General features: G+C 43.9%; 1 protein-coding gene across 1 annotated transcript; it reads left to right on the forward strand.

Moving 5' to 3' along the window:
• The first annotated feature begins 868 nt into the window (after positions 1-868).
• Positions 869-18,279, forward strand: LOC131193300 (amine sulfotransferase-like). The gene is made up of 6 exons (XM_058173328.1): positions 869-1,545; positions 7,951-8,159; positions 10,840-10,966; positions 13,378-13,472; positions 16,231-16,411; positions 18,091-18,279. Exons 1-6 carry the CDS (start codon positions 1,401-1,403, stop codon positions 18,267-18,269), a joined length of 936 nt encoding a protein of 311 aa, XP_058029311.1. The 5' UTR covers positions 869-1,400; the 3' UTR covers positions 18,270-18,279.
• The last annotated feature ends 6,257 nt before the right edge of the window (positions 18,280-24,536 follow it).

Raw genomic sequence — 24,536 nt, forward strand, 5'->3', positions numbered from 1 at the left:
GCCCTGCCAGTGTTGGTAGGAGTGTTCTTGGTCAGGGGTCTCCAACCTTGGCAACTTTAAGACTTGTGAACTTCAACTCCTCAGCTTTGCTGGCTGAGGTATTCTGGGAGTTGAAGTCTACAAGTCTTAAAATTGCCAAGGTTGGAGACCCCTGTTCTTGATAATTTCTCTATTAGGCTGTTGTTTACTATGTGACTATCTAAGTTAGTGGTTCCTTGATTAGGGTATTATTTATTGTTTGATTGCTAATTATATAGTGAACTCTATTCACTATATAATTAGCTGTTCACTATATAAATATCACTGCATGTATTGTATTCACATACATGTATTGCCACAATCACTCCACAGTTTCCACAATATACCTTACAACAGTGGTGGGTTTCAAAAATTTTTACTACTGGTTCTATGGGCGTGGCATGGCTTGGTGGATGTGGCAGGGGAAAAATACTGTAAAATCTCCATTCCCACCCCACTCCAGGGGAAGCTTACTGCAAAATCCCCATTTCCTTCTGATCAGCTGGGACCTGGGAGGCAGAGAATAGATGGGGGTGGGGCCAATCAGAAATTTCACTATTGGTTCTCTGAACTACTCAGAATTTCTACTACTGGTTCTCCAGAACTGGCCAGAATCTGCTGAAACCCACCTCTGCATTACAGACGGAAAAGTTTAATAACTTAATCAATGAGGAGAAGGTAGAATTGAAAGGCTGAAAATGAAATCCCAAATGTTCTAGAAACTCACAGCAGAAATAGGATTATTATTTTTTTTAAAAAAATCATCATTATGATAAGAATTTTCTTTGTTTTTCCTTGAAAACATTTTGCTTCTCATCCAAGAAGCTTCTTGGATGAGAAGCATTTGCCTTTTATTAAATAGCACTTTTGGGACAATCATGAACCGAATGATTTAGAAATTCCATGGACATAACAATAAGAACAATAAACATTAGGTTTTCTAAATTGCATGATCTCCTAAAACACTTTAACATCAGTCTCCATTAAATTCTGTGGAATACTTTAAAATCCCTCTTTCCTTTCCATCAAAGAATGGTCATACCAACATATATATTTGTTACTTTTTCTCAAATTAAGTTCAAAAAGTTTCTCCATGTCCTGGGTATATGTAACAGCTATAAAAATTCCAACTTTCTTGTTTTCCTTTAAAGACCTTAAATGTAACTTTTTGAGTTCAGGTTTTAACAGTTGTAGAAAAAAAATTAGACTTCTTCCAGGTTGTTTCCTCTTGGGATCATCGCTGAAGAAGGTTGCCAAATGTGAATTATTGAAACAATAATTCCAATAATTGTAACGTGAGAGATCTTGACCCTCTGTTTATGCTGCTAGCATTAAGGAAGGAAAAAAACCTCTAATTTCTCTTTTATTGCAGCCCTGTTATTATGGAAAAAGCAAAATATGCAACATTATTCAACTATAAAGGGTATAATTTATCAAAAGACTTAATGAAACATGATTTCCTTGAAACAGTAGAAGATTTTGAAATCAGGGATAGCGATATATTCATAGACACTTATCCGAAGTCTGGTAAGAATTCTGTAATATGACATTAGCAATGTATATTTAAATTTCATACTGTAACTAAACTTTCTCTTTCGGAAGTTTCATTCTGCCCCTCTGTATGAAAGTAATATAGAAAGTTAGCACCCATCCCTCTCCTAGAAAAATGAAATATTCTAGGAAATGTTAAAAAAGGCAGAATATTATATTTTCCCTAAAGGAGAAACATGTTTCTAAAGACATAAACTCAGAGCCTCAGCTCCCTGCCCCACCACCAAGCAGATATTTTGTGCTAACCTATCTACAAGACAAAAGGCTGGGCCAGCTTATCTACAAAACAAAAGACCTTCACCCTCAGGACATGATAGGATTAGCCCTCATTCAAGATCCAAACCAGGACAAAGCTATTAAGCCATAAAAGGAATTGCCCAATACCCTTTCAGAACACAACCCTCTTCATTACATTTATTTTATTTATTATTTATTTTATTTGATTTTTATACCGCCCTTCTCCCGAAGGACTCAGGGCAGTGTACAGGCAACAATAAAATACAAACACCACAATATACAATTTAAAATATGAGTTAAAAAACTTATTATAATTAGCCTAGAACCTTAAAATTTATAAAACCCAACCCCATTTAAAATTAGTAGAAAATTTAAAATCGATAAAATTTATGTAGTTTAAAATTTAAAATTTAAAATTTAAAATTTAGGCCAGCCCCGCGCGAATAAAAAGGTATGTCTTCAGTTCGCGGCGGAAAGTCCGAAGGTCAGGTATTTGACGTAAGCCTGGGGGAAGCTCATTCCAAAGTGTGGGAGCCCCCACAGAGAAGGCCCTTCCTCTGGGGGCCGCCAGCCGACATTGTTTGGCGGACGGCACCCTGAGAAGTCCCTCTCTGTGAGAGCGTATGGGTCGGTGGGAGGCATATGGTAACAGCAGGCGGTCCCGTAAGTACCCAGGCCCTAAGCCATGGAGCGCTTTAAAGGTCGTAACCAACACCTTAAGGTGCACTCGGAAGGCCACAGGTAGCCAGTGCAGTCTGCGCAGGAGCGGTGTTACGTGGGAGCTACGCGAAGCTCCCTCTATCACCCGCGCAGCTGCATTCTGGACTAACTGAAGCCTCCGAGTGCACTTCAAGAGGAGCCCCATGTAGAGAGCATTACAATAATCCAAGCGAGAGGTAACGAGCGCGTGAGTGACTGTGCACAAGGCATCCCGATCAAGGAAGGGGCGCAACTGCCGAACCAGGCGGACCTGGTGGAAGGCCCTCCTGGAGACGGCCGTCAAATGATCTTCAAACGACAGCCGGTCATCCAGGAGGACACCTAAGTTGCGCACCCTGTCCTTTGGGGCCAATAACTCGCCTCCAACAGTCAACTGCGGCTGCAGTTGACTGAATCGGGATGCCGGCATCCACAGCCACTCCGTCTTGGAGGGATTAAGCTTGAGCCTGTTTCTCCCCATCCAGACCCGTACGGCTTCCAAACACCGGGACAGCACTTCAACAACTTCATTGGGGTGGCCCGGGGTGGAAAAGTACAGCTGGGTGTCATCAGCGTACTGTTGGTATCTCACCCCGAAGCCACTGATGATCTCACCCAACGGCTTCATATAGATGTTGAACAGCAGGGGCGAGAGAATCGACCCCTGCGGGACCCCACAAGTGAGGCACCTCGCGGCCGACCTCTGCCCCCCTGTCAACACCGTCTGCGACCGGTCGGAGAGATAGGAGGAGAACCACCGATACACGGTGCCTCCCACTCCCAATCCCCCCAACCGGCGCAGCAAGATACCATGGTCGATGGTATCAAAAGCCGCTGAGAGATCTAATAGGACCAGGGCAGAGGAGTACCCCCTGTCCCTGGCCCGCCAGAGATCATCCACCAATGCGACCAAAGCTGTTTCCGTGCTGTATCCGGGTCGAAAGCCGGACTGGAACGGGTCTAGATAGACGGCTTCATCCAGGTATTGGGGTAGCTGTCGCGCCACAGCACTCTCTACAACCTTCGCAACGAAGCGAAGGTTGGAGACTGGACGATAGTTACCCAAAATAGCTGGGTCCAGGGAGGGCTTCTTGAGGAGGGGTCTCACCACCGCCTCTTTCAAGGCGGCAGGGAAAACCCCTTCCAACAAAGAAGCGTTGATAATCCTCTGGAGCCAGCCTCGTGTCACCTCCTGAGTGGCCAGTACCAGCCAGGAAGGACACGGGTCCAGTAAACATGTCGTGGCGTGAAGCCTCCCCAACAACCTGTCCACGTCCTCGGGAGCCACAGGGTCAAACTCATCCCAAACCGGTTCCACAAGACGTGTCTCTCTCTCGCTTGATCATCCCAATTTCGGTCCAGACCATCCCGGAGCTGAGCGATTTTATCGTATAGATAACCACTAAACTCCTCGGCACGCCCCTGCAAGGGTCATCCCGCACCTCCTGATGAAGGAGGAGGCGGGTCACCAAACAGGGCGGCCGGGCGGTTATCTGCCGACGCAATGAGGGTGGAGGCGAGGAACGCCGCCTCCCTCATTGCCACCAGGTAGGTCCTAGAATAGGACCTAACTAGTGTCCGATCAGCTTCGGAACGACTGGACCTCCAGGTGCTCTCTAGGCGTCTTCTCCGGCATTTCATCTCCCTCAGCCCCTCAGAGAACCAAGGGGCCGGACGAGATCTGCGCCGGGTCAGAGGCTGCAAAGGCGCGACACGGTCCAGGGCCCCAGCCGCGGCCTGTTCCCAGGCCGCGACTAGTTCCTCAGTCGTGCCGCGGGCCAGATCCTCAGGGAATGGCCCAAGCTCCATCAGGAACCTCTCAGGGTCCATCAGGCGCCTGGGACGGAACCAACGTATAGGCTCCGTCTCCCTGCGGTGGTGAGTGGCGGTCCGGAAGTCTAGGCGAAGGAGAAAATGATCAGACCATGACATAGGTTCTGTTACTAAATCACCTAACTCCAGATCATTTAGCCACTGTCCAGAGATATAAATCAGGTCCAGCGTGCCTCCCCCCATGTGTGTAGGGCCATCATTTACTCGAGTCAGGTCCAAGGCCATCATGGAAGCCTGGAACTCCCGAGCTGCAATTGATAACAAGCCAGCTGATGGTAGGTTGAAATCCCCCATGACTATAAGTCTGGGGGTCTCAACTGCCACCGCGGCAAGTACCTCCAACAGCTCGGGCAGGGCTGTGGTCACGTAGCAAGGAGCCAGGTACGCGATCAACAAGCCCAACTGATTCCTATGGCCCCACCTCACATAGAGGGATTCACAGCCGGCAATCTGAGGAACAGTGACCTCCCTCGGCTCTAGATCTTCCTTAATGACAACCGCCACCCCCCCACCCCTACCTTGGACCCTCGGCTGATGAAATGCTCGGAAACCTGGAGGGCAAAGCTCAACAAGGGGAACCCCCCCCTCTGGGCCCAACCAGGTCTCCGTAATGCCCATAAGGTCCGCGGACTCCCCTTGAATAAGATCGCAGATCAGGGGAGCCTTATTAGCATCATCACCCAGCAAGATTGAACCAAGCCTGGGGCTCAAGACAACCTACAAAGTTACCCCTGCATGGCCCCATGGGAGTCTGATAACCAATCAAGATACCTGGCCTTACACAGAAACAGGAAGCTCTAAGGCAAAGCCCAAGAGAGGGTATATACCGTATTTTTCGTAATATAAGACGCACCGGAGTATAAGACACACCTTAATTTGGGGGGGGGGAGACAAGAAAAAAAGAATTTTGCCTCTGCCTATCAGCATCAGGATCAGCCATGCCCAGACTTCCACTTGATTTTGATAATGAGCAGTACAGTTATCTGTTTAAAACAAACCCTATAACTCTATATGCGTTTAACTGGAATGAGTGGGGTGGGGGATGATTTTCTTTCTTTCTTTTTTTAGAATTTAAATTTTATTAATTAGGCAGTACAGTGATAAATTACAAATATATCTTAGCATTGCAAACATCTTTAGTCCATTATCCATTGTCAGGTCAGAATCCTAAAGTCAAATGCAACCTCAGCATACAAACTGCACAGATCAAATAATGCCTTTACAGCGGTCACATAGCTCTTGCCAATGGGGTCTCTTGAGGTCAATGTGCCTTTTTTTCTGGGGACAGCTGATATGAGACAGCTGCACCTTTAGCTGCGCTCACTTGTAAGTGTCCAAATAATCCAGCGAAGACACCGGAGGAGTCGCGGAGGGGGCCACGAGCACCCCTTGGTAGGATTTGAGATGCCGCTGGACTTGCTTTGTTTTCAGCTCGGCTGGTTCTGCTTGGGAGGTAGCCTCGAGGCCATATTGTGGCTTGGGGTAAAGCTGGTTTGATAAACGCTTTGCCGCCACCGCCTAAGCCCTTGCTATGTCCAGGAGCCGAGCCGAGCTGAGCCGAGTGGGAGCTGTAAAATATCCCTCCTACCGCTGCCCATTGGCCCGATTCCCAAAGGCAAATTTCAGAACCGCGTTTCAGGCAGGGGCCAGTTCCCCTGAAATGGGCAGCGGGGAACTGGGAACCCTTTTGGATTCGAGGAGGGGATCGCAGCCCTGCCACCTGAAAATGCTCCTTGGGAAAGAGGTGAGTCTGCTGAGAAGGAGGACGAGGGTGCATGGCTCTGCAATGTGCAATGGGAAGGAGCACTTTCAGGTGGCAGCACTGCGATCCCCTCCTCGAATCCAAAAGGGATCCCAGTTTCCCGCTGCCCATTGCAAGGGAACTGGCCGCCACCTAAAACGCGGCTCTGAAATTTGCCTTCAGGAATCAGGCCAATGGGCAGAGGTGGGAGGGATGTTTCATGGCTCCCACTTGGCTCGGCTTGGCTCGGCTCAGCTCGGCTCAGCTCCTGGCCATAGAGAGGGCTTAGGCGGTGGCTGCAGCAGTGGCTCCTCACGTTGGTGGGGAGCAAAGTCATCGCAACCATTGCCTGGCCTGAGCTGCCTGCTGGGCGGCCAGAGGGGTGACTGGCCACGAACTGTGGAGGCCCGCCTTCTTCACCGAAGCCGCCAGGCAGATTTCCCCTCCCCCACGAAGTGTCCCGAAGAGGTTTGTTCGTCTTCAGGACAGGCTGTGCCCCGGCCCAGATCCCCGCCACCTGGAACTGCCAGAAAATGTGGGTGGGCAGGGCTACATTCGGCATATAAAATGCACCCAGCTTTTCACCCTCTTTTGGGGGGTAAAAAGGTGCGTCTTATATACTGAAAAATACGGGGGATATATATATATATGTATATGTATATGTATATAAAATGTTGCCAAAATACCCTCAACCTTACATGGGAAAAGACCCGAATACGCCAAGACCTACATATATATAAATATAAATATAAATATATATATATATATAAATATATACACTTGTAGGTCTTGGCATTTTCGGGTCTTTTCCTATGTAAGGTTGAGAGTATCCTGGCGACCTTTTGACGAGATCTCACTCATCATCTTCAGGCTGGTGCCTTTGGCTTCGTGCTTCTGGAGCAAAGAGTGATCGGAGCTGCCGTTTCTCTATAAATACTGGTGGGGAGGTGGGAAGTGTTGCTGTGAGCGGGTTGGTTGGCTGTGTGGTTGCATCTTGATTGGTAGATGGAGTGGGTGTTTGCAGATTGGTCGGCTGTTTCGTAGCATCCTGTGTGGGTGTGGTCCTGGTCTTTTGTTCTGAGCTTTGGTGTTGTGGCCTCTGAAGTTCTGTGATGTGATGTCTTGACCAGATGGCTGTGATGCAGCATCCTGGGCCCTGGTTTGGCTCTGAGTCCGAGGTCCTGTCATGTGTTCCTGGTGTGTGTCAGCCTGCTTTGTGTGGGGATCGGAGGGGGGCCAAAAATGCCAAGACCTACACACCTATACCCGTGAAAACCTACGAAAACAAATATATATATATTCCATGTGCTCAATTGCCTAGGAAAGTGATGGCTAACCTTTTCAGCACTAAGTGCTGAAACTGAAGCGTGCACACACTGGAGCACTGGAACCCAGAAGAGAGCAGCTGGCTGGTGCACATGTGCATGGTGGCTAGCTGCTCTTCCGGGTTCCATTGCGCGCATGGGTGCCAGACAGCTGGTCCGGCCCACATGTGGACTGACCAGCTGCTCTGTTCCAGGTTCCAGTGCATGCATAGATGCTGCCCAGCTGGTCTTCTGGCACACATGCGTGTGCCGGAACCTGGAAGAGAGCAGCTGGCCAGCATCCATGTGCGTGACAGAACCCAGAAGAGCAGCTGGCGATGGCACGCATGCTAACAGAGAGGACTCTGCGTGCCACCTCCGGCACGTGTGCCGTAGATTCGCCATCACGGGCCTAGGATCTCAAACCATGTGGTCCTGCCTAACATTAAACCATCTTTAACCAAATGCACATTATTTCTTCTTTTAGTGATACAACTTTGGTGATATAAGTAATGTGAAACCCAGATAATTCCTTCAAGTTTAAAACAAGTTGATTTTCATTTTTAGGAACTGTCTGGACCCAGAATATTGTATGCTTGATTTTGTATGAAGGCCATCGGAATGGAACAGAAAATATTTGCATAACACATCGGTGTGCATTCCTAGAATACAAGTTATACAATTTGAATATCACTCAGATGCCATCACCTCGTGTCATCATATCCCATCTGCCATATTACCTAGTTCCCAAGAAACTGAGGGCCAAAAAGGGAAAAGTAGGTCAAACCTGTTACTCTATTCTGAGTTTTCTATTCTATAAAAAAATAGAAAAATAGTTTTCTATTCTATAAAAACGAGTTAGCTGAAACATACAATGATTGTATAAGTATATGTGTATACTTACGTATATATGTGTTTATATTCATATAGGAGAAAAGCAGGAATGAACATTAGAGTACAGATTATAGGAGGAAAAGCACTGTAATTCAGCTGTATTAACCTTTATCTATGTGAGTAAAAGGGCCAGGAGTGCACACAAATTCTTAAAAGGCAAAACTTCTACATTTTACAGTGAAGCATAAATTGTTTGAGGGTCATGCCCATTTTTTTCTCAAGGTACTGACTCATTAAAGATTTAATTATTTGAAATTATGGCCCTGCCTGAATTATTTGGAAATGAAATTTTACAAGTGATTTTGCATCCTTGTTTTTAATGATAACCTACACAGAAAATGGCCCAATCTACAATTAGAGCAGGAAAAAAAATCCACTTTCCTATAAATGAAATGATAAACCAAAATCAAGCAGGAAGAAATACAGACATAGGTGGTATAGGAATAGAGTCCACAACCAGATGTGGACCTTTAGTAGGTCCACAACCTACTAAAGGAACATTGAATGCAAGAGAAATTCCTGGCATAAACTGAAGTGGGAATGAAAACAGAAGCAAAGTAATAGCTTTCAGGAACTGGAATTATGGCTACCCAATGAGAAGTCTAAGAAAGAAGTATCCCTGTCACTGGGTCCAAGAGAAAAGGCCAGAGCTCAAGGAAAGGCAAGTGGAAGGCGTCAAAACTTTTGGGAGTTTTTCAGAAGTGATCAGGCTACTAGAGCCTTCATAGAGTCCCTTGTGTTGCCCTCAAATGTAGTTTCTTGATCAAGCTGTATGTTTGATCAAGCTGTATGAAATCCAAGCTCTGATAAGACCACACGTGTAATATTTCATCCAGTTTTGGACCCCACAATATCGAAAAAAGTTGTTGCGATCTAGAAAGAGTGCAAGAAGAGCTATAGAGATTATTAGTGGGCTGGATGTTAAAGCATATGAAGAACTCTTGCAGGAATTCAGCTGTGTCCAGTCTAGTGAAGAGAAGAACTAGGGGTGACATGATAGCAGTATTCCAATATTCAAGGGGCTGCCACAGAGAAGACCTATTCTCCAAAGCACCTGAAGATAGGACAAGAAGCAATGGATAGCAACTGATCAAGGAGAGAAGTAACCTAGAACTAAGGAGAAGTTTCCTGACAAATAAGAACAATTAATTATCAGAATGGCTTGCTTCCAGAAGTTGTGGGTGCTCCATCCATGAAGGTTTTTTTAAAAAAGAGATTGGACAGCCGTTTGTCTGAAATGGTACAGGGTCTCTTGCTTGAACAGGGGGTTGGACTAGAAGATCTCCAAGCAGGGGTGGGTTCTACTTACCTTTGCTACCTGTTCGCAACGGGACCGCGTGGGGTTCTGCTCATGCGGAGATCACCCATGATGACAAAGCCTCCTTCTGGTTTTACTACTCGTTCTATAGAATGAGACTGAACTGGGAGCAACCCACCACTGCCTCCATGGTCCCTTCCAACTCTGTTATTCTGTTAAGACTGTTTCTCTTATTCTCTTCAGAAAGCGAGATAAAGTGCAGATCTTCAACTGAACAAGATGATGAAACGGGATCTAGCGATTTGCCTTTTTTTTAAAAAAAAAAGTTGTTTTTTACCTAAATGAAAAATCTCTACATAGACTCACCCATTAAAAGCATTATCTCAAAGACAACTTTGAGATAATTCTGGGTCCTTGGTGTTCTCTAAACTTGGTTGTTTTCTTGCAGACATTTCATCACCCAACTAGATAACATCCTGAGTGCTAGAAGGGAGTGGGCTTTGCTCACTTTATATAGAAGTAGCTTGCCCGATCAGTGTTGGGAGGAGTGTTCTGGGTAGTTTCTTGATTAGGCTGTTGTTTACTGGTAGGTCCTTGATTAAGCTATTATTTGATGGCTAATATAGCCAATTACTCAATTAGTATATGCAGGGGTGGGTTGCTGGGGTTTTGCACAGGTTCGGGAAAACCTCTAGCTAAGATTCTGTGCAGTTTGGAGAACCCCAAATCCCACTCCTGGCTGGCCCTGCCGACCCCTCCCCTCCCCTGTAACCCGTTTTGGATGCAGGTAAATGCAGGGCATGCAAGGAGGCTTGAGGAGGGCAAAAAACGGGCCTACCTGTAGTTCAGGAAGGCCAGAAACAGGCCCATTTCTGGCCTCCAGAGGGCCTCCGAAGCCTGGGGAGGCTGTTTTCACCCTCCCAGAGGCTCAAGGAAAACTCCAGAGCTGGGGAGGGCAAACCCCCCCCCCTCATTGTAGTGCAGGAGGTCAACTAGGCCATGCCCACCATGGCCACACGCAACCAGCAACCGGGCAGAGAACCCCTTGCTAAAATTTTTGAAGCCCACCCCGACTATATCTCAATGTACTCTAATTCATGACATGGAAGTGAGAATAAAATGTGGGCCAGGGAAATATACTTTATATCAAGAAAAGGGAAACAATTAAATAGTTTTATAAGAGCAAAAGGGAAAGATTTATATAATTTTAGAAGAACATTTTTCAATGTACTTTAGAATGCATCCTCAGTTTATTAAAAATGAATGTATTTATTACAGATTACATATAATATATATTCTTGCAGGTTATTTACGTGTACCGAAATCCAAAAGACATTTTTGTGTCCTTTTTTCATTATATCAAGTCATTCAAAGCAGAAGATAATTCATGGAATTTGGAGGAAGAAATGCAAAGATTTTTGTCTGGAAATGGTAAGATGGAAATAAAATCTTTAATTATCACAACACTGTCAAAAGGGGCTGGTTTGCTAGTGTGTCCCCTTGGAGTTATTAACAACAACACTCACTTTGAAGCATTTCAGCAATAGGAGAGAACTTTAGACCTAATGAATCCAAAGTGTCTTCACCCTCCAATGAAACTCCAGGCTAAATCTGATTTTGCACAGTTGCTCCTTATTGGTTGTGTGTGTGGGAGAATTAAACACTCCCACCTCTCTCTATTAAAATAAGATCCATGTCAGCCAACATAGCAATAAGGATCTAACGGGATTCACTAGCGGAAATGCATTAAACAGTAATGGTGTGAATCTGGCCAGAGATAACAGTTGATTTGGATGAGTGAAAACAATCCCAACTGAGTCATTCTTCAACTCAGGGCTATCATTGATTGTAACTGTCTTCACTGCCGTATATTTCAGTCAGCCTCTCCTGAACACAAATGAGACTTGATTTTAGCAAACCTTCCTTGCTCTGAATTCTGCACTTGGGCCTTTTTGATTATATTTATCAGCAAATCGTGGGGAAGAAAGACGACCTTGCTTTTTTTTTTTTAGGTCTGAAAACTAAAACAGGCAGTCCCTTCTGGTGTGGTTGCAGCCAAAAGCAGCCACCCCAATCCCAGACTGAAAAACTGAGCCTTTCCTTAAGTTGCTATCGTGAAAGCAAAAAAGAGTTTCCTTTCCACATCAGACAAAACCTTCTGAAAAGTGGAGTATATTCCATTCTGTCCGATGGTAGTCATTTTGAACCTTAGCTACAAAGCAAACAGTGAGGTATTTTCCATGTGGACAAAGCTAGCAGTTGCCAAGTTTGGTACTACAGCAGAAACTTCACTTCCCATATCTATGTGAGGAGCAAACATTCAGCTGTCCCCAAGTCAGTTACAAGGAAGCACTGTTACAGTGAATTTTTGCAGGTCAGATATGATGGCGTAGAAAAGGCCAACTACCTGACAATGCTACCATTACTATGCCGGGACTCTTCAACTTCTGACTGTGATGGAACCTGCCTATTATGATCAAAAGTCATTATCGTCAGTAAACGAAGTACACCCCTGATCACCTTGCTTAACAATCCCCATCCCTGCTCTCCCTGGGTGTTAAGCAACCAGGCTGGCAATTAAGCAGAGCATGGGGTGTCTCTGGGATGGGGGAGACCCTGGGAAGCTTGGTGCAGGTCCAGCAGTGGTAGGTTGCTACCGGTTCACCCTGGATCAGGGTAACTAAGCAACGAACTAGCGGTGGTGGCGGGAGGCTCTGTCCACCCACCTGGACATCTTCTGTGCATGCACAGAAGTGTTGCATGTGCCTGTGACCATGCACATATCCACGAGCAACCTGGTAGTGATGGGATTTGAATCCCACTACTGAGGCCTAGGCATGTGCTGCAACACTTTTACTCATGGCCTGTCCTGGCCTCCAAGGCCTGCCCCACTCTCAGAGGCACCCCATGCTCTGCTTCCTAAACCACAGCATCCCATAGGTCCAACAATTCATGGCAGCTACTCCCAGAATTGCAGCCATTTGTGGAATGAAGCAGCACAACCTCCACTGTAGAGGGACAGGCTGAGGGACACTGTAGAGGGGCAGAACAACTGGTTCTTGTTCCCCAATGTGATCCCTGGAGCTCCAGCGATCACACTGGGGAAGGAGAGCAGGCCACTCTTCTTCCCCAGTGTGATCGCTGGAGCCCTGCAGCCTCCTGGAGGCCATTGGGTTTGCTGTGGAAGCAGAGACCATTTTGGGAGTTGCTGCAATGAATTGGGGGCTGCTCCGAAATGATGCCCACTTCCTGGACACAGCCATATGGTTTTCACTATGTAGGAAGGCCACATAATGGAGTAGCTGGTTCCAGAAGATCTACAGCACCAAAATGGCAACTGACTCATCAGTGATGGAGGTAGGAAAGAGGCTCACAGGGACCCAGTGTGACAGTATGGGAAGAATATAGGAGGGGAGGCCATTACAGCATCCCTTGGAAAGGCAGGCGGATTGCCAAGAGCCCAAATTTTGTTCACACAATCATGGGGGCATGGCAGCAGCCATAAATTCAGATAGGAGTTACAAGCCCCTTCATTCAGTGCTGTCATAATTTCAAACAGTCCCTGTACAAACAGTTGATGGCCCCCTATATGCCTTAAAATGCAAAACAGATTGTTGATATCCTTACCAGTTTTTTTTCCCATTTCCAAAGAGTTCTTATTCTAATTGTATAATGCATGCTGTTTATAAAGAAGTGATCCTCAAAATCATTATGAATTACTGACATTGGCTTTGTGTATATAACGTTTAAAAAAAGAAATATTTTCCTTATAGCCCATGTGAGGAATCGGAATTAACTTAAGCACAACCACCCTTATTTCCATTCTCTGCTTGAGCCAACAGTTGGTAGCAGTTTGGTCTTCGATCATGTGAAAGGCTGGTATACACATCAGAATGAATTCAATATTCTCTTCCTGTGCTATGAGGAAATGATTCAGGTGAGACTATTCATTCTTTCCCCCACCTATTCTTTTGTCAAGGTCAATAGGATTCAGGGGATAGGCCTAGACAAATAGAGATGCAGCCAGTGGTGGGATTCAGCCAGTTCGCACCTTTTCAGGAAAACCCGTTGTTAACTTTCTAAGCAATTCGAGAGAACCAGTTGTTGGAAGAAATCTTATTTTGTTTTTTTCCACTTTACGGGGCTAATCCTGTAAGGAAGCCAGGAAGGAAACATTCTGTGTTGTTTCTAGCCTCATCTTTATTGCCCTGCTTACAGAAACTGCCTCTCTGGTTAACCCTTATTACATTTTAACAGCTAAGGTGAAGTGCCCTCGACGTGAGTGAGGGTTGACTTGGTCACACCCACACGGTCACATGACCACCAAGCCACATTAGAGCAAAGAACCGGAAATAATTGTAAATTATTTGAATCCCACTACTGGATGCAGTTGCAGGGAGTGTTCGCTTTTATCTATGGTTGAACATTTGTGAATGTTCTCAACAATCTAACTTTTACATTTTCAAGGGCACAGAGTTCATGCCTGTTTTTCTTTTTCACGCAACATAAACTATTCCAGTGGGTTTGCCAAGAACTTGAATATCAAAGTCCTGCTAGCTCTCTGCTTATGCAGCTAAACAGAGATTCTAGAAGTAATTCAGTCAGGGTTTTTTTTTTCCCTGAAAGAAGTATGTAGAGAAGGGACAAGAGGGGCAAAAGAGTTTGTTCCAAAGCTTTTGGACAGATCAAGTTCCTAAAGAGGAGACCATTCTTCTATCCCTGGCTGGGGGGGGGGTGTCATGTGAGTGACTGGGCGTGGCCAACTCGATGTCACTCAAGGCAAGGTGGGGTGGCACAGATGGGCTGATGCTGCAGAGACAGGGCGATTTCCTATGTACCATTCCAAGCCCCTTCCCACCTTCCTTGGGCTGACAAAATAAAAGCCCACCTAAAGCTCACAACTGCCTGCCGAGCCTGCCTGGCGCATGCAGGCAAAACGAGGATGGAGGGGAAGAGAAGGGCCGATGGAAACACCCCATTTTCCACCTGCATTGGGCTGTCTGAACTACGCTGAATCAGGATGGGGAGGTGGCAGGGGGAAAGCAAAAAGCTCACTCAGTCCATACATCTTACCAGCACGATGGAGAATCTCTCTGGAAGATTTGGCGCTTGAGAGGTAGATTGTGCATCCTGAAGTCCATCTGCTGCTTCTCCAAGCCTGGCTCTGGCTGCAGCTGACGATTGGCCAATTTTCTTCCAGCGCTCATGTGAGGAACCCAAGAGCTTAGTGGCAGCATATTGCATGCTTTTCATTCCAAGCAGCCCAGGCTGGAAAACGCATGGCTGGGATGCGCGGTCCTCCTTAACAAGCTCCAAACCATTGCTGCTCCTCCAAGTTTGGGTTCCCTGCACAAGCACTGGAAGAAAGGGAGAGCACATGGAGCGTCTCCCCGAGCGCCGGAGGCATGCCCAGCATTAAGGACCGGAAGAAGTTCTGCGGCCGCAAGATGTTGCTTGATCTTGTGGCCACTTTTTGTGCTGGTGGTGCCTCGGGCGCTCGGGGAGATGCCCCATGTGCTTTCTGAGTTGGTGGCTGCTTCTTTTCCCCGCTGCTTTTGCTGGTGGATTGCACAGCACAGCAAAATTTAGCAGCCATGTGCCACCGCTTTGGGTCCTGTAAATCCCATCCAGAAATCATTGCCGTGGAGAGAAATAGCATTTAACCCGGATGCTTCTCTCCGCTACAGCTCAATTTGTTAAAAGGAATTGAGATTTGATCATGAGAAATATAACCTTAAGTTGAATGGAACTGTAAATAGGTGATAAAACAAGAAGAGTTAGCATTAAGATTTAATAAATGCTGAATAAATGTGGATTAAATACAAATGAGAGTAACCTATAAAAGAGAAGCACATTTATTGAAATGATTTCGTCATATTAATCAGGATCAATCACATAACAAATATTTGAAGAAACAGAGAAAATGATAGTTAGATGAACCTGATAAGACTGGAAAGATATAGTTCACAGTATTGATTTAGCTTAAATTTAACCACAGTTCTATTTCTTTCTCTCCTGGTTACCTTATTCCTTTTGTGTCCTTTGCATAATGTTGCTTGTTTCCAAAGATAAAATCATGATGGAAATAGCTGTATACCAATTGGTTGATTAGTTGGTTTATATGGTGTCCAGCTCACTATAACTTTCTAGATATAAAACACGTAAGATATAAAACACAATACAGATCTGAAAATACATTAATAAGATCTATAATTGTTGATCTGAAAATATATATATATAGATATCTTTATTCATCTGTTAAGAAAACTATGAAGAAAACATTAGGATAATACTGACCCTATTAGGATGGAGAAAATGCAGTAGGGTATCATATAACATGTCCCATTACATCAATACAGGTGTGTGTGTATGTGTTTACATCTATGTATGTATGTGGATGTAGTTATTTACAATACATACATACATACATACATACACATATAACTTGTTTCATCTGAAATTGATATAGATGTAGTGGGAAGTGTCTATTATCAAGAATCTCCATCCAATTCATTTCCACCAGTGTTTTATCTGCATAAAGAAATAAATGACACTTTTTAAATCTTTAATAGTATTCTATATAATGCTTTCACCTGGAAATCAATTCCATTCTGTTCAGCAGAGCTTATTCCAAATTAAGGGTATACAAGGGTATACTGTAGAAATATTCCAAAAGCAAATAATTCTTCTTCCAGGATCTCAGACGCACAGTCCTTAAAATATGCAAATTTATTGGAAAAGAGCTGAGCAGCCAGGAAGTGGACAAAGTTGTGGAGATGTCTACATTCAAGAACATGAAAGCTGATACTAGGGCAAATTTTGTGAAAATATATGAAGAGCATTTTGGACTATCAAACATAAAGCATATACGCAAAGGTAATACTGTCAGAACAAAAACAGACTTTGGTATTTGGGACAAAAACACTTCAGAAACCACTTCTTTTTCTCTTGGGTCCTCAAGACATTGACTTCTTGTCCCAGCATATACCTGAGGTAGCTCTATGTCATCCTCAGCTTCTCCACTGTTGAATGAACATTTCCATTCCTTCAGCAGGCAAAATCTACGTTAGTTTACTATGAGGAGAGTCGAATTCTGCACTCACGTTATTCCTGGGGGTAAGATCAGTTCAATTCCCATTGATCACTAGAAAGGACTTGGCCTCGATTCTCTAGGACAGGGTTCATCAATCTTAAACACTTGGACCCGTTTCCTACAAGAAAAAAAAAACACACCGGGAGCCACAAAACCTGGGTGGGCGAGGCCAACCTGATGTCACTCACTCCCACCAGTCACATCACTCCCCCAGCCACACCTACCCAGCCACAAAACCATTCTCTATTCACTCCCATTGGTCACTAGAAAGGACATGGCCTCAATTCTCTAGGACTTGCCAGGGCCATTCTGGCTTGGACAGTGAAGAATCCAGTTCTTTCTAATGAAGCTTTTCCCCCGGATCATCCAGAACTTGAGATGTAGCTTTTAAAGGGGGCTGAACCAGGCTGAGAGGTTGTGTTGTAGGAGAGAAAGAAAGAGGGAGAGAAATGAGAGATGATGAGAGAGAGTGAGAGATGATGAGAGAGAGAGACAGCTGATGCCTCTGCAACTTCAGCACTAGCTGCCTCTTCACTGCTGTGCCCCTTTGGGAGGATTTCCTGCTCCTTCAGAAATGCAGCTTTTTATTTATTAGGTTCTGATCCCACCTTTATTACTTCCAGATCCAATAAGAACCCATTTTGTGATCCCTTGTGCAAGAACGGATTGTTTTTGTTAAGCAAAGAACCACTTATTTATTTTTTATTCATGCTTATGTTATACATCAACTTACAACAGTTCATTCAGTGACTGTTCAAAGTTACAATGGCGTTGAAAAAAGTGACTTATGATTGGTTTTCACATTTACTTACGACTGTTGCAGCATGCCCAGGGTCACAGGATCAAAATTCAGGTCCATGGCAACTGACTCGTATTTATGATGGTTGGAGAGTCCCAGGGTCGTGTGATTCCCCCTTTGCAACCTTCTGACAAGCAAAGTCAATGGGGAATTCAGAATCACTTAACAACCGTTTTACTAACTTAACAAATGTAATGATTCAGCTTAACGACTGTGCCAAAAAAAGTTGTAAAAGGGGGCGAACTCACTTAACAGACGTTTCACTTAGCAACATAAAGGTTGGGCTCAGTTGTGGTTGTAACTCAAGGACTACCTGTACATCCTCTTTCTGCTGAAAAAAATTGTCCAAAGTAATGTATTACTATAAAAACCTGAGTTGCGACTATGGCTGAATCCAAAACTCATTCTTTTACTTACTGCCTGATGAATTAAGGTGCTATGAGAGAATAAAGGTAGCCGTTGGATCTTGTGGGGATACAGACAGTGGTTCCAAAATTGTACCAGGTACACAGAACCAAAAAGATGATCAGCACTGGCAGTAATGGGACCTTCATGGTGGGCAGGTCTGTGAGGATTCAACATCAGTGCTGGGGATCTTTTCAGGAGAAAACACTACAGGCTAGGACCAAGAACTGATTCTTCAATCTGCTCCTTTTTCATCAGGAACTGTTGGAGACTGGAAGAATTTTATGACAGTATCGCAAAGTGAAAGGTTTGACAATATTTTTCAAGCACAAATGAAGGATATATCTCTCAAATTCATCTGGGATATAAAAGAAATACAATCTACTCGGCATGGGAAACTTCAGGAACCACTCCAGGAGGACAAAGAGCAGAAATGATGAACACAACTGTAATATATATATATATATATATATATATATATATATATATATATATATATATATATATATATATATATATATATATATATATACATACATACATACATACACACACACACACACACATATGTAGTTTAAGCTTTCACAATACACCTATGTATTTTCTGTATGTACTTATGTGTATTGTGTGCATAACTGCTTTCTGCTTGAAGTTGCTTCCTGCTTAGTGGAGCAACCTTAGTGGTTTTTGGTAATCCCATCTTTTTCAAAAATGTTGAAAATACCCTATAATTTATACCACAAATGGGTCAAGATATACCAGAATGATTTCATAAATATTTTTCAATAGAAACAAATGCTTTGGAGGCTGGGAGAAATGTCTTTTGTAACGAGTAGAGGAGAAATATATGCTAATCAATTATTTTTTAACAGTTGCTTTGATAATGGGAAAACTCTTTTGGAACAGCACCTTTATATATCTTGGATATATTAATTTTGTATTGGTTGATTTTATAAAAAAGATGACGTTAGGAACAGAAATTACTTAGCACATTTGGTTACTTACATGCTACATCCAACAACTTTAAGTAATACTTTCTGATATAGCTCATGATGTAGAGGCCAAGTCAGAAGGTACAGCTGATCAGGTTTCGCTATAGCTTTAGTTTAATAATAAGTTTAATTATTTTGCAGTTGATATCATATGGAGCTTATTTTTCTCCTAAGTTCTTCCTTCTCTTTCCATATAGTTTCTTGCCAAACATTATCATTCTTCTTCTTCATTTATTTGATCTACCTCACTAATAAAATTATTCAAAAATTAGTTGATCAGATATATTTCATTAGGTTTTTTTAGTCTGCTGCAATTCTGCAACTCTCAGTGGTTTACAAATATTAAAACACTCCTATTCAATCATTGAACAATAAGCCATCCACAAGCAAGCCAAGATTAGTCCACCAGGCAATGGCCAATAGTCCATACAACAAACGCAAAGCTGCTCCAGCAAGTAAGTCCACTAAACCGACTCAAAGTCACCAGGCAGAACTAAAAGTACCTCCATGAGAACTCACTGGTCAGGAGAAATTCAAAAGTCCAGCAGGAAGCACTAAGTAACACACAGCTATAAATCATACACATTGTTGCCAGCAACACCTCCCTCTGTCTGCCATACTAAATAGCTTCCTGGTGCAGCCCATCAAGAGGAGTTGAGCTTTCTCCTGAGTAATCTGCCAGACCTCCGTTTCTCTATCCTGCTCTGAGATCTACCATGGAAGGCAGCTTTTCCCCATCCTCTTCACTTACCTACAAGCTGTCCCCAGCAGAAGCCTATAATTCTCTTTCTCCTGGCAGTTCAAGGTCAGTAATTAACCCCGTTCCCGACGTGCTGGGAATAAGCTCATCCTCCCTTGAGCAGGTCTCCGAGGAAGAGTCAGAGGAATCGTCCAAGGGAGACATCACAACTCCCCACGGTAAGACAGTAATATAAAACATATGGTTATATAGACTTATGGTTAGCAATTTTGGGCAGCCCAAATAAATTTGCAGCAGTTGACTTCCCACTATTCAAGTTACTATCAACACTTAATCTGCAACAGATTCTATAAACTAACCTGAAATTCCAACAGCAAATATGAGGTTATAATTGAAGCTATGATCCAGTTGGAAAGCAAGGTAAACATTAGCTCTAGATTATCTCTTTGACCTGATTATCAGACTATGAACTCATCACTCATGATATAAACCAGATGTAAGTTTTATTAACAGAATAAAACACATCTGACTTGATTCACACATCATGTTTAAACTATAAACTACAGCTTGCAGATAAAACAGGTTAAAATGTCAACCTCATAGTTAAATCAACCTACAAATCAAACATGCTCCATGTGAATTCAATCCAGGCATCCATGCTAAATTCAGTTTGCAAGATACTTATAATTTCTCCCAAGTAGACATCCCATGCTTTAATGCACATTGGGTTATCCTCTGAAGATTTGGCTTTTGGCACTATTAAACCTGCTTACAAGGTAAAGATCAGATCTGGGATCTTCCAGACAATTTATGGGAAGCCATGTTTAAGGTTGAGAGGTTATGAAACATGGAGTCACAACTATCAGACCAGATCCAGCAAGAAATCCAGGCCACTAAAGTCATTTGGGGACTGAGTGCCAGAGATTAATCTAGACCAGGGGTCTCCAACCTTGGCAACTTTAAGACTTGTGGACTTCAATTCCCAGAATCCCTCAGCCAGCAAAGAGACCCCTGATCTAGACCATCCTCTCCATTAAGGGTGGGGGAGTTCTATTCAGAATTCAAAATCAATTCAGTTCTTAGATCTGTGAGTTGATCCTTCATTCTTTGATTTTGACAAGGTCTATGAAGCTGATTACCCAGCACATAAGGACTCAAATCCAAGAAGGCATTTGGCAAAATCATAAGAAAAATACACAGATCCCCAGTAATCCAGTGAAATATTTAATGATCAAGCCAATGGTTTTCAGCCACATAGTAAGATTTGTTTTGTTTTTGCTCACTTTGTTCTCTTTCAAGTGGATTTAAAATTCAGACATTAAATCAAACAAGACACATGAGCAGCTGTTTGCTGTCACTGAGTTACCACATTGTTAAAACAGAAGTTATAGTCAAGGTATCAATGTATGTAATCATGTTTTTTTCCATTCTTCATGTTCATTACTGAAACAGATACCAAAGAGAGGAAATGTTTCATTTTAAAAAGGGAAAGAAACAATAATGTATAATTAATTAAAGCACATTGCACTTTTAAAAACTCTTATCTTTGAAAATCGTTTTCAATACGTATCCAAACTCATAACCTCTTGCAAGCTTCTTTCCAGAGAAGTTTAGATTGGTTTCTATTGATCAGGCACAGTGTGTGATGCTGCAAAGAACCACAAAACCTTTGAGTAGATTTAAAATTTGAGTAGATTTAATATTTAAAAAGTCACTTATTTATATTATTTTTATCCCTTACATTCAAATCATAACATCTTGCAAGCTGAGATATACTTTTATGTGTAATAAATTGGTACAGATGTTATTTCCTCCTTGCTCATAAGTTATCTCCTCCCCACTTCTTTGTCCTGTGGTGGTGAGTTCTTCCCACATCCAGGGGGCAGGGGACCACTTGTTATGCATTCAGACAACCAGGCATGGCTTGGCACCGACCCCTCAGCGCCAATCCATCAACACTGGTCCAGTGGTGCCAAGTGATCCACACCAATCTGTTGGTGCTGACCCATCCACACTGAGCTGCTTGCTAGTTGTCCTACACCTGAGATGACACAGTAAAATCCAGTTGAATCCAATCCTACATTTGATAATACCTCATGCGGACAATCTTGCCAAACTAAAGATATAATGTTCTGGACTTCCGGTGGTGCCGCATGCATTGGAGACGGTCCTTTCGGACTGTCGGCCCCGTGATCTCATTAAAGTCGTTCAGCACTCATCAGCTGTCTGACAGCTTGGAAACCTTTCCCTCGGGAGAAGAGGGAAAGGTGAGCTGCCAGGCGGAGGTAGAGCTCCCCGAGAGCCCCAGAAAAAATTCTAGGGGCAAAAAGGGTGAGAGCTCCCTGTTTAAGCCTGGTGAAAGCTCCGGATCCGGGATGCTCTGCATTAATTTATTAATGCAGAACAAAATGCTGCGACCATCTCTGCTATCAAGATGAAGATCAACCTTTTTTTTTATTGAAAAAGTTTTTACAAAAATTTTCACCCCCCCTTTTTTCCACCTCCCCCCACTCCATCCCTCCCCTCCCTCCAAAACCACCCCTCCCCCCCGACTTCCCAGAACAAACACAAGGTATAGTTCAAAAGAAAAAAAACAATCATACGCTAAATTTTCCCTAACACAAATCATAATCCTCCCCTTCTCAAATCCTAATTTCCCCCATACAAATCAGAGATAAATGCAGGGGTGAAATCTAAAAATTTTCCTTACCAGTTCTGTGAGCGTGGCCTAATTGGTGGGTGTGGCTTGGTGACCAGGTGGGTGTGGCTTGGTGACAAGATGACTGGTGGGCGTGGCCAAGTCAACCACTTCTTTGCCCTTTTTGGAGCTACAACACCACACCACAGACTCACCCACAACTTAGAAACAGCTGTGCCTGACCCAAAATGCCCCCTGCAATAAGCAGGAGCAGCTCACAGCCCCAAAAAGCCAAAAAGAGAAAAAAAAAACACTTTTACACTTTACACACAACGCAACACCACACCACAGACTCACCCACAACTTAGAAACAGCTGTGCCTGACCCAAAATGGCCCCTGCAACAAGCAGGAGCAGCTCACAGCCCCAAAAAGCCAAAAAAAAGAAAAAAGCACTTTTACACTTTACACACATCACAACACTGCCACACACACACACACAATGCCACATACAGCTTTGTGAGATAGTGTGTATTTGTGAAACACTACAGAAACACACCAAATTTCAGAAAACTCTCACAAATATTTATTTTATTTTATTTTTAGATAAAAGCAGCTAAATTTAAAACTTCCTAAACTACAAATAAAAAAAACCCCTCCTTAATTAACTATATTTTTAAAGCTCCCCCCCGAAAAAGAAAAAAACTTACCCAGTTGAAGGGACAGAACAGGCAGAATCAGTAGCTCACAGATGAAAAAATCCTGCTAGCAGATGCAATCGATCACAGGGATTGCAGGAAACGAAGGAGGCAGATGTTGCAAGCAGAGGCTGGGGATTTCGTCTCTTCAGAGAAGGTAAGCAAGCTAGAGGCTGGGGGAGGAAAGGTGGGTGGTTAGCCAGGCCAGGCAGGCAAGCAAGGGGACCAGGGGACCGTGGGAGTGTAGCACATGGCCCGCAAATTTTCCCTGGCGGCTGTGCGAACTACGCAAGCCCGGGGATGGAGAGAGGCGGCACGCTAGGCCGCAACCAGTGATCCTTACCTTTTTCGGCAAGTAAAAGTCAGCAAGGCATCCAGGCAAGGCGAGGAGTCCAGGCAAGGCAAGCTGGAGGCTGGGGGGGGGAAAGGTGGGTGGTTAGCCAGGCCAGGCAGGCAAGCAAGGGGACCAGGAGACCGTGGGGGTAGCACATGGCCCGCAAATCATCCCCGGTGGCTGTGCGAACTACACGAGCCTGGGGATGGGGGGGGGGTGGCACGCTAGGCCTCAACCGGCGATCCTTACCTTTTTTGGCGAGGTGTCCAGGCGAGGCATCCAGGCGAGGTGGCGAGATCCGAGGCGAGGTCCAAGTGGCCAGCAAACGTCTGAGTGAAGTAGCTAGGCCGCGTAGAAAGGGGACCTTATATAGGCCGGGGGTGGAGTAGGTGGGCTGGAAGCGCCGAGTGGCGGGGAAAAAGCAGGAAAAAAGCAAGTGATTGGGAAGAAAAGCGACAAACAGGCAAGCAGGCGACTGGGCGATTGGGGTGGAATGAGCGGGGGGGATGAGCTGGGGGGATGAGCGGAGGGGCGGGGCCACAGATTTTTGCTACCGGATCAACGAACCAGAACCAATTTCTGCTACCTACTCATGCGATCCGGTCCGATCCGGTAGCATTTCATCCCGGATAAATACATCCTAATCATTCAAAGGCAGTCTGATATCTCTTAATCTGATATCTATTTTGCGTATATTCAATCCATTTTTTCCATTCAATTAGATATTTTTCTTGTGTAGTGTCTTTCAAAAAGGCTGAGATTTTAGCCATCTCAGCCAAATTAGCAACTTTCAATATCCTTTCTTCTATTGTAGGTAGCTCTTTTTTCTTCCAGTATTGTCCTATCAATAGTCTTGCCTCTGTTATTAAGTTTAAAATCAGCTTAGTCTCAATTACTGTACAGTCCATAATAATTCCCAATAAGAAAAATTGCGGTAGGAACTTTATCTTCTTTTTCAAAACATTTTGTATAATCCACCAAATCCTTATCCAAAGGCCTTAATCTTCTTACAAGTCCACCAAATATGAAAATATGTAGCATCATCACAATTACATCTCCAACATTTCGCTTGCATATCTGGATACATACATAATAATTTCTTAGGGTCTAAATGCCACCTATAAAACATTTTATAAAAATTTTCCCTTAAATTCTGTGCTTGCGTAAACTTAACATTTCTAACCCAAATTTTCCCAAGTTTCCAGAAATATTGGTTCCTGAATATTTTGTGCCCATTTTATCATACAATCCTTTACTACATCCCTTTCAGAGTCTATTTCTATCAACACATTATACAATCTCTTTATATGCGCCTGGGTTTGATTTCTAATTTGTTTTACCAAG

This window comes from Ahaetulla prasina, chromosome 1 (genome assembly GCF_028640845.1).
Source record: "Ahaetulla prasina isolate Xishuangbanna chromosome 1, ASM2864084v1, whole genome shotgun sequence".
Classification (NCBI taxonomy): Eukaryota; Metazoa; Chordata; class Lepidosauria; order Squamata; family Colubridae; genus Ahaetulla; species Ahaetulla prasina.

Coding starts and splice junctions, on each gene's coding strand:
- LOC131193300 (XM_058173328.1), top strand. CDS start 1,401: ATGGAAAAAGCAAAATATGCAACATTATTCAACTATAAAGGGTATAAT. Junction 10,967..13,377: donor AAGATTTTTGTCTGGAAATG/GTAAGATGGAAA, acceptor TTGAGCCAACAG/TTGGTAGCAGTTTGGTCTTC. Junction 13,473..16,230: donor GCTATGAGGAAATGATTCAG/GTGAGACTATTC, acceptor TTCTTCTTCCAG/GATCTCAGACGCACAGTCCT.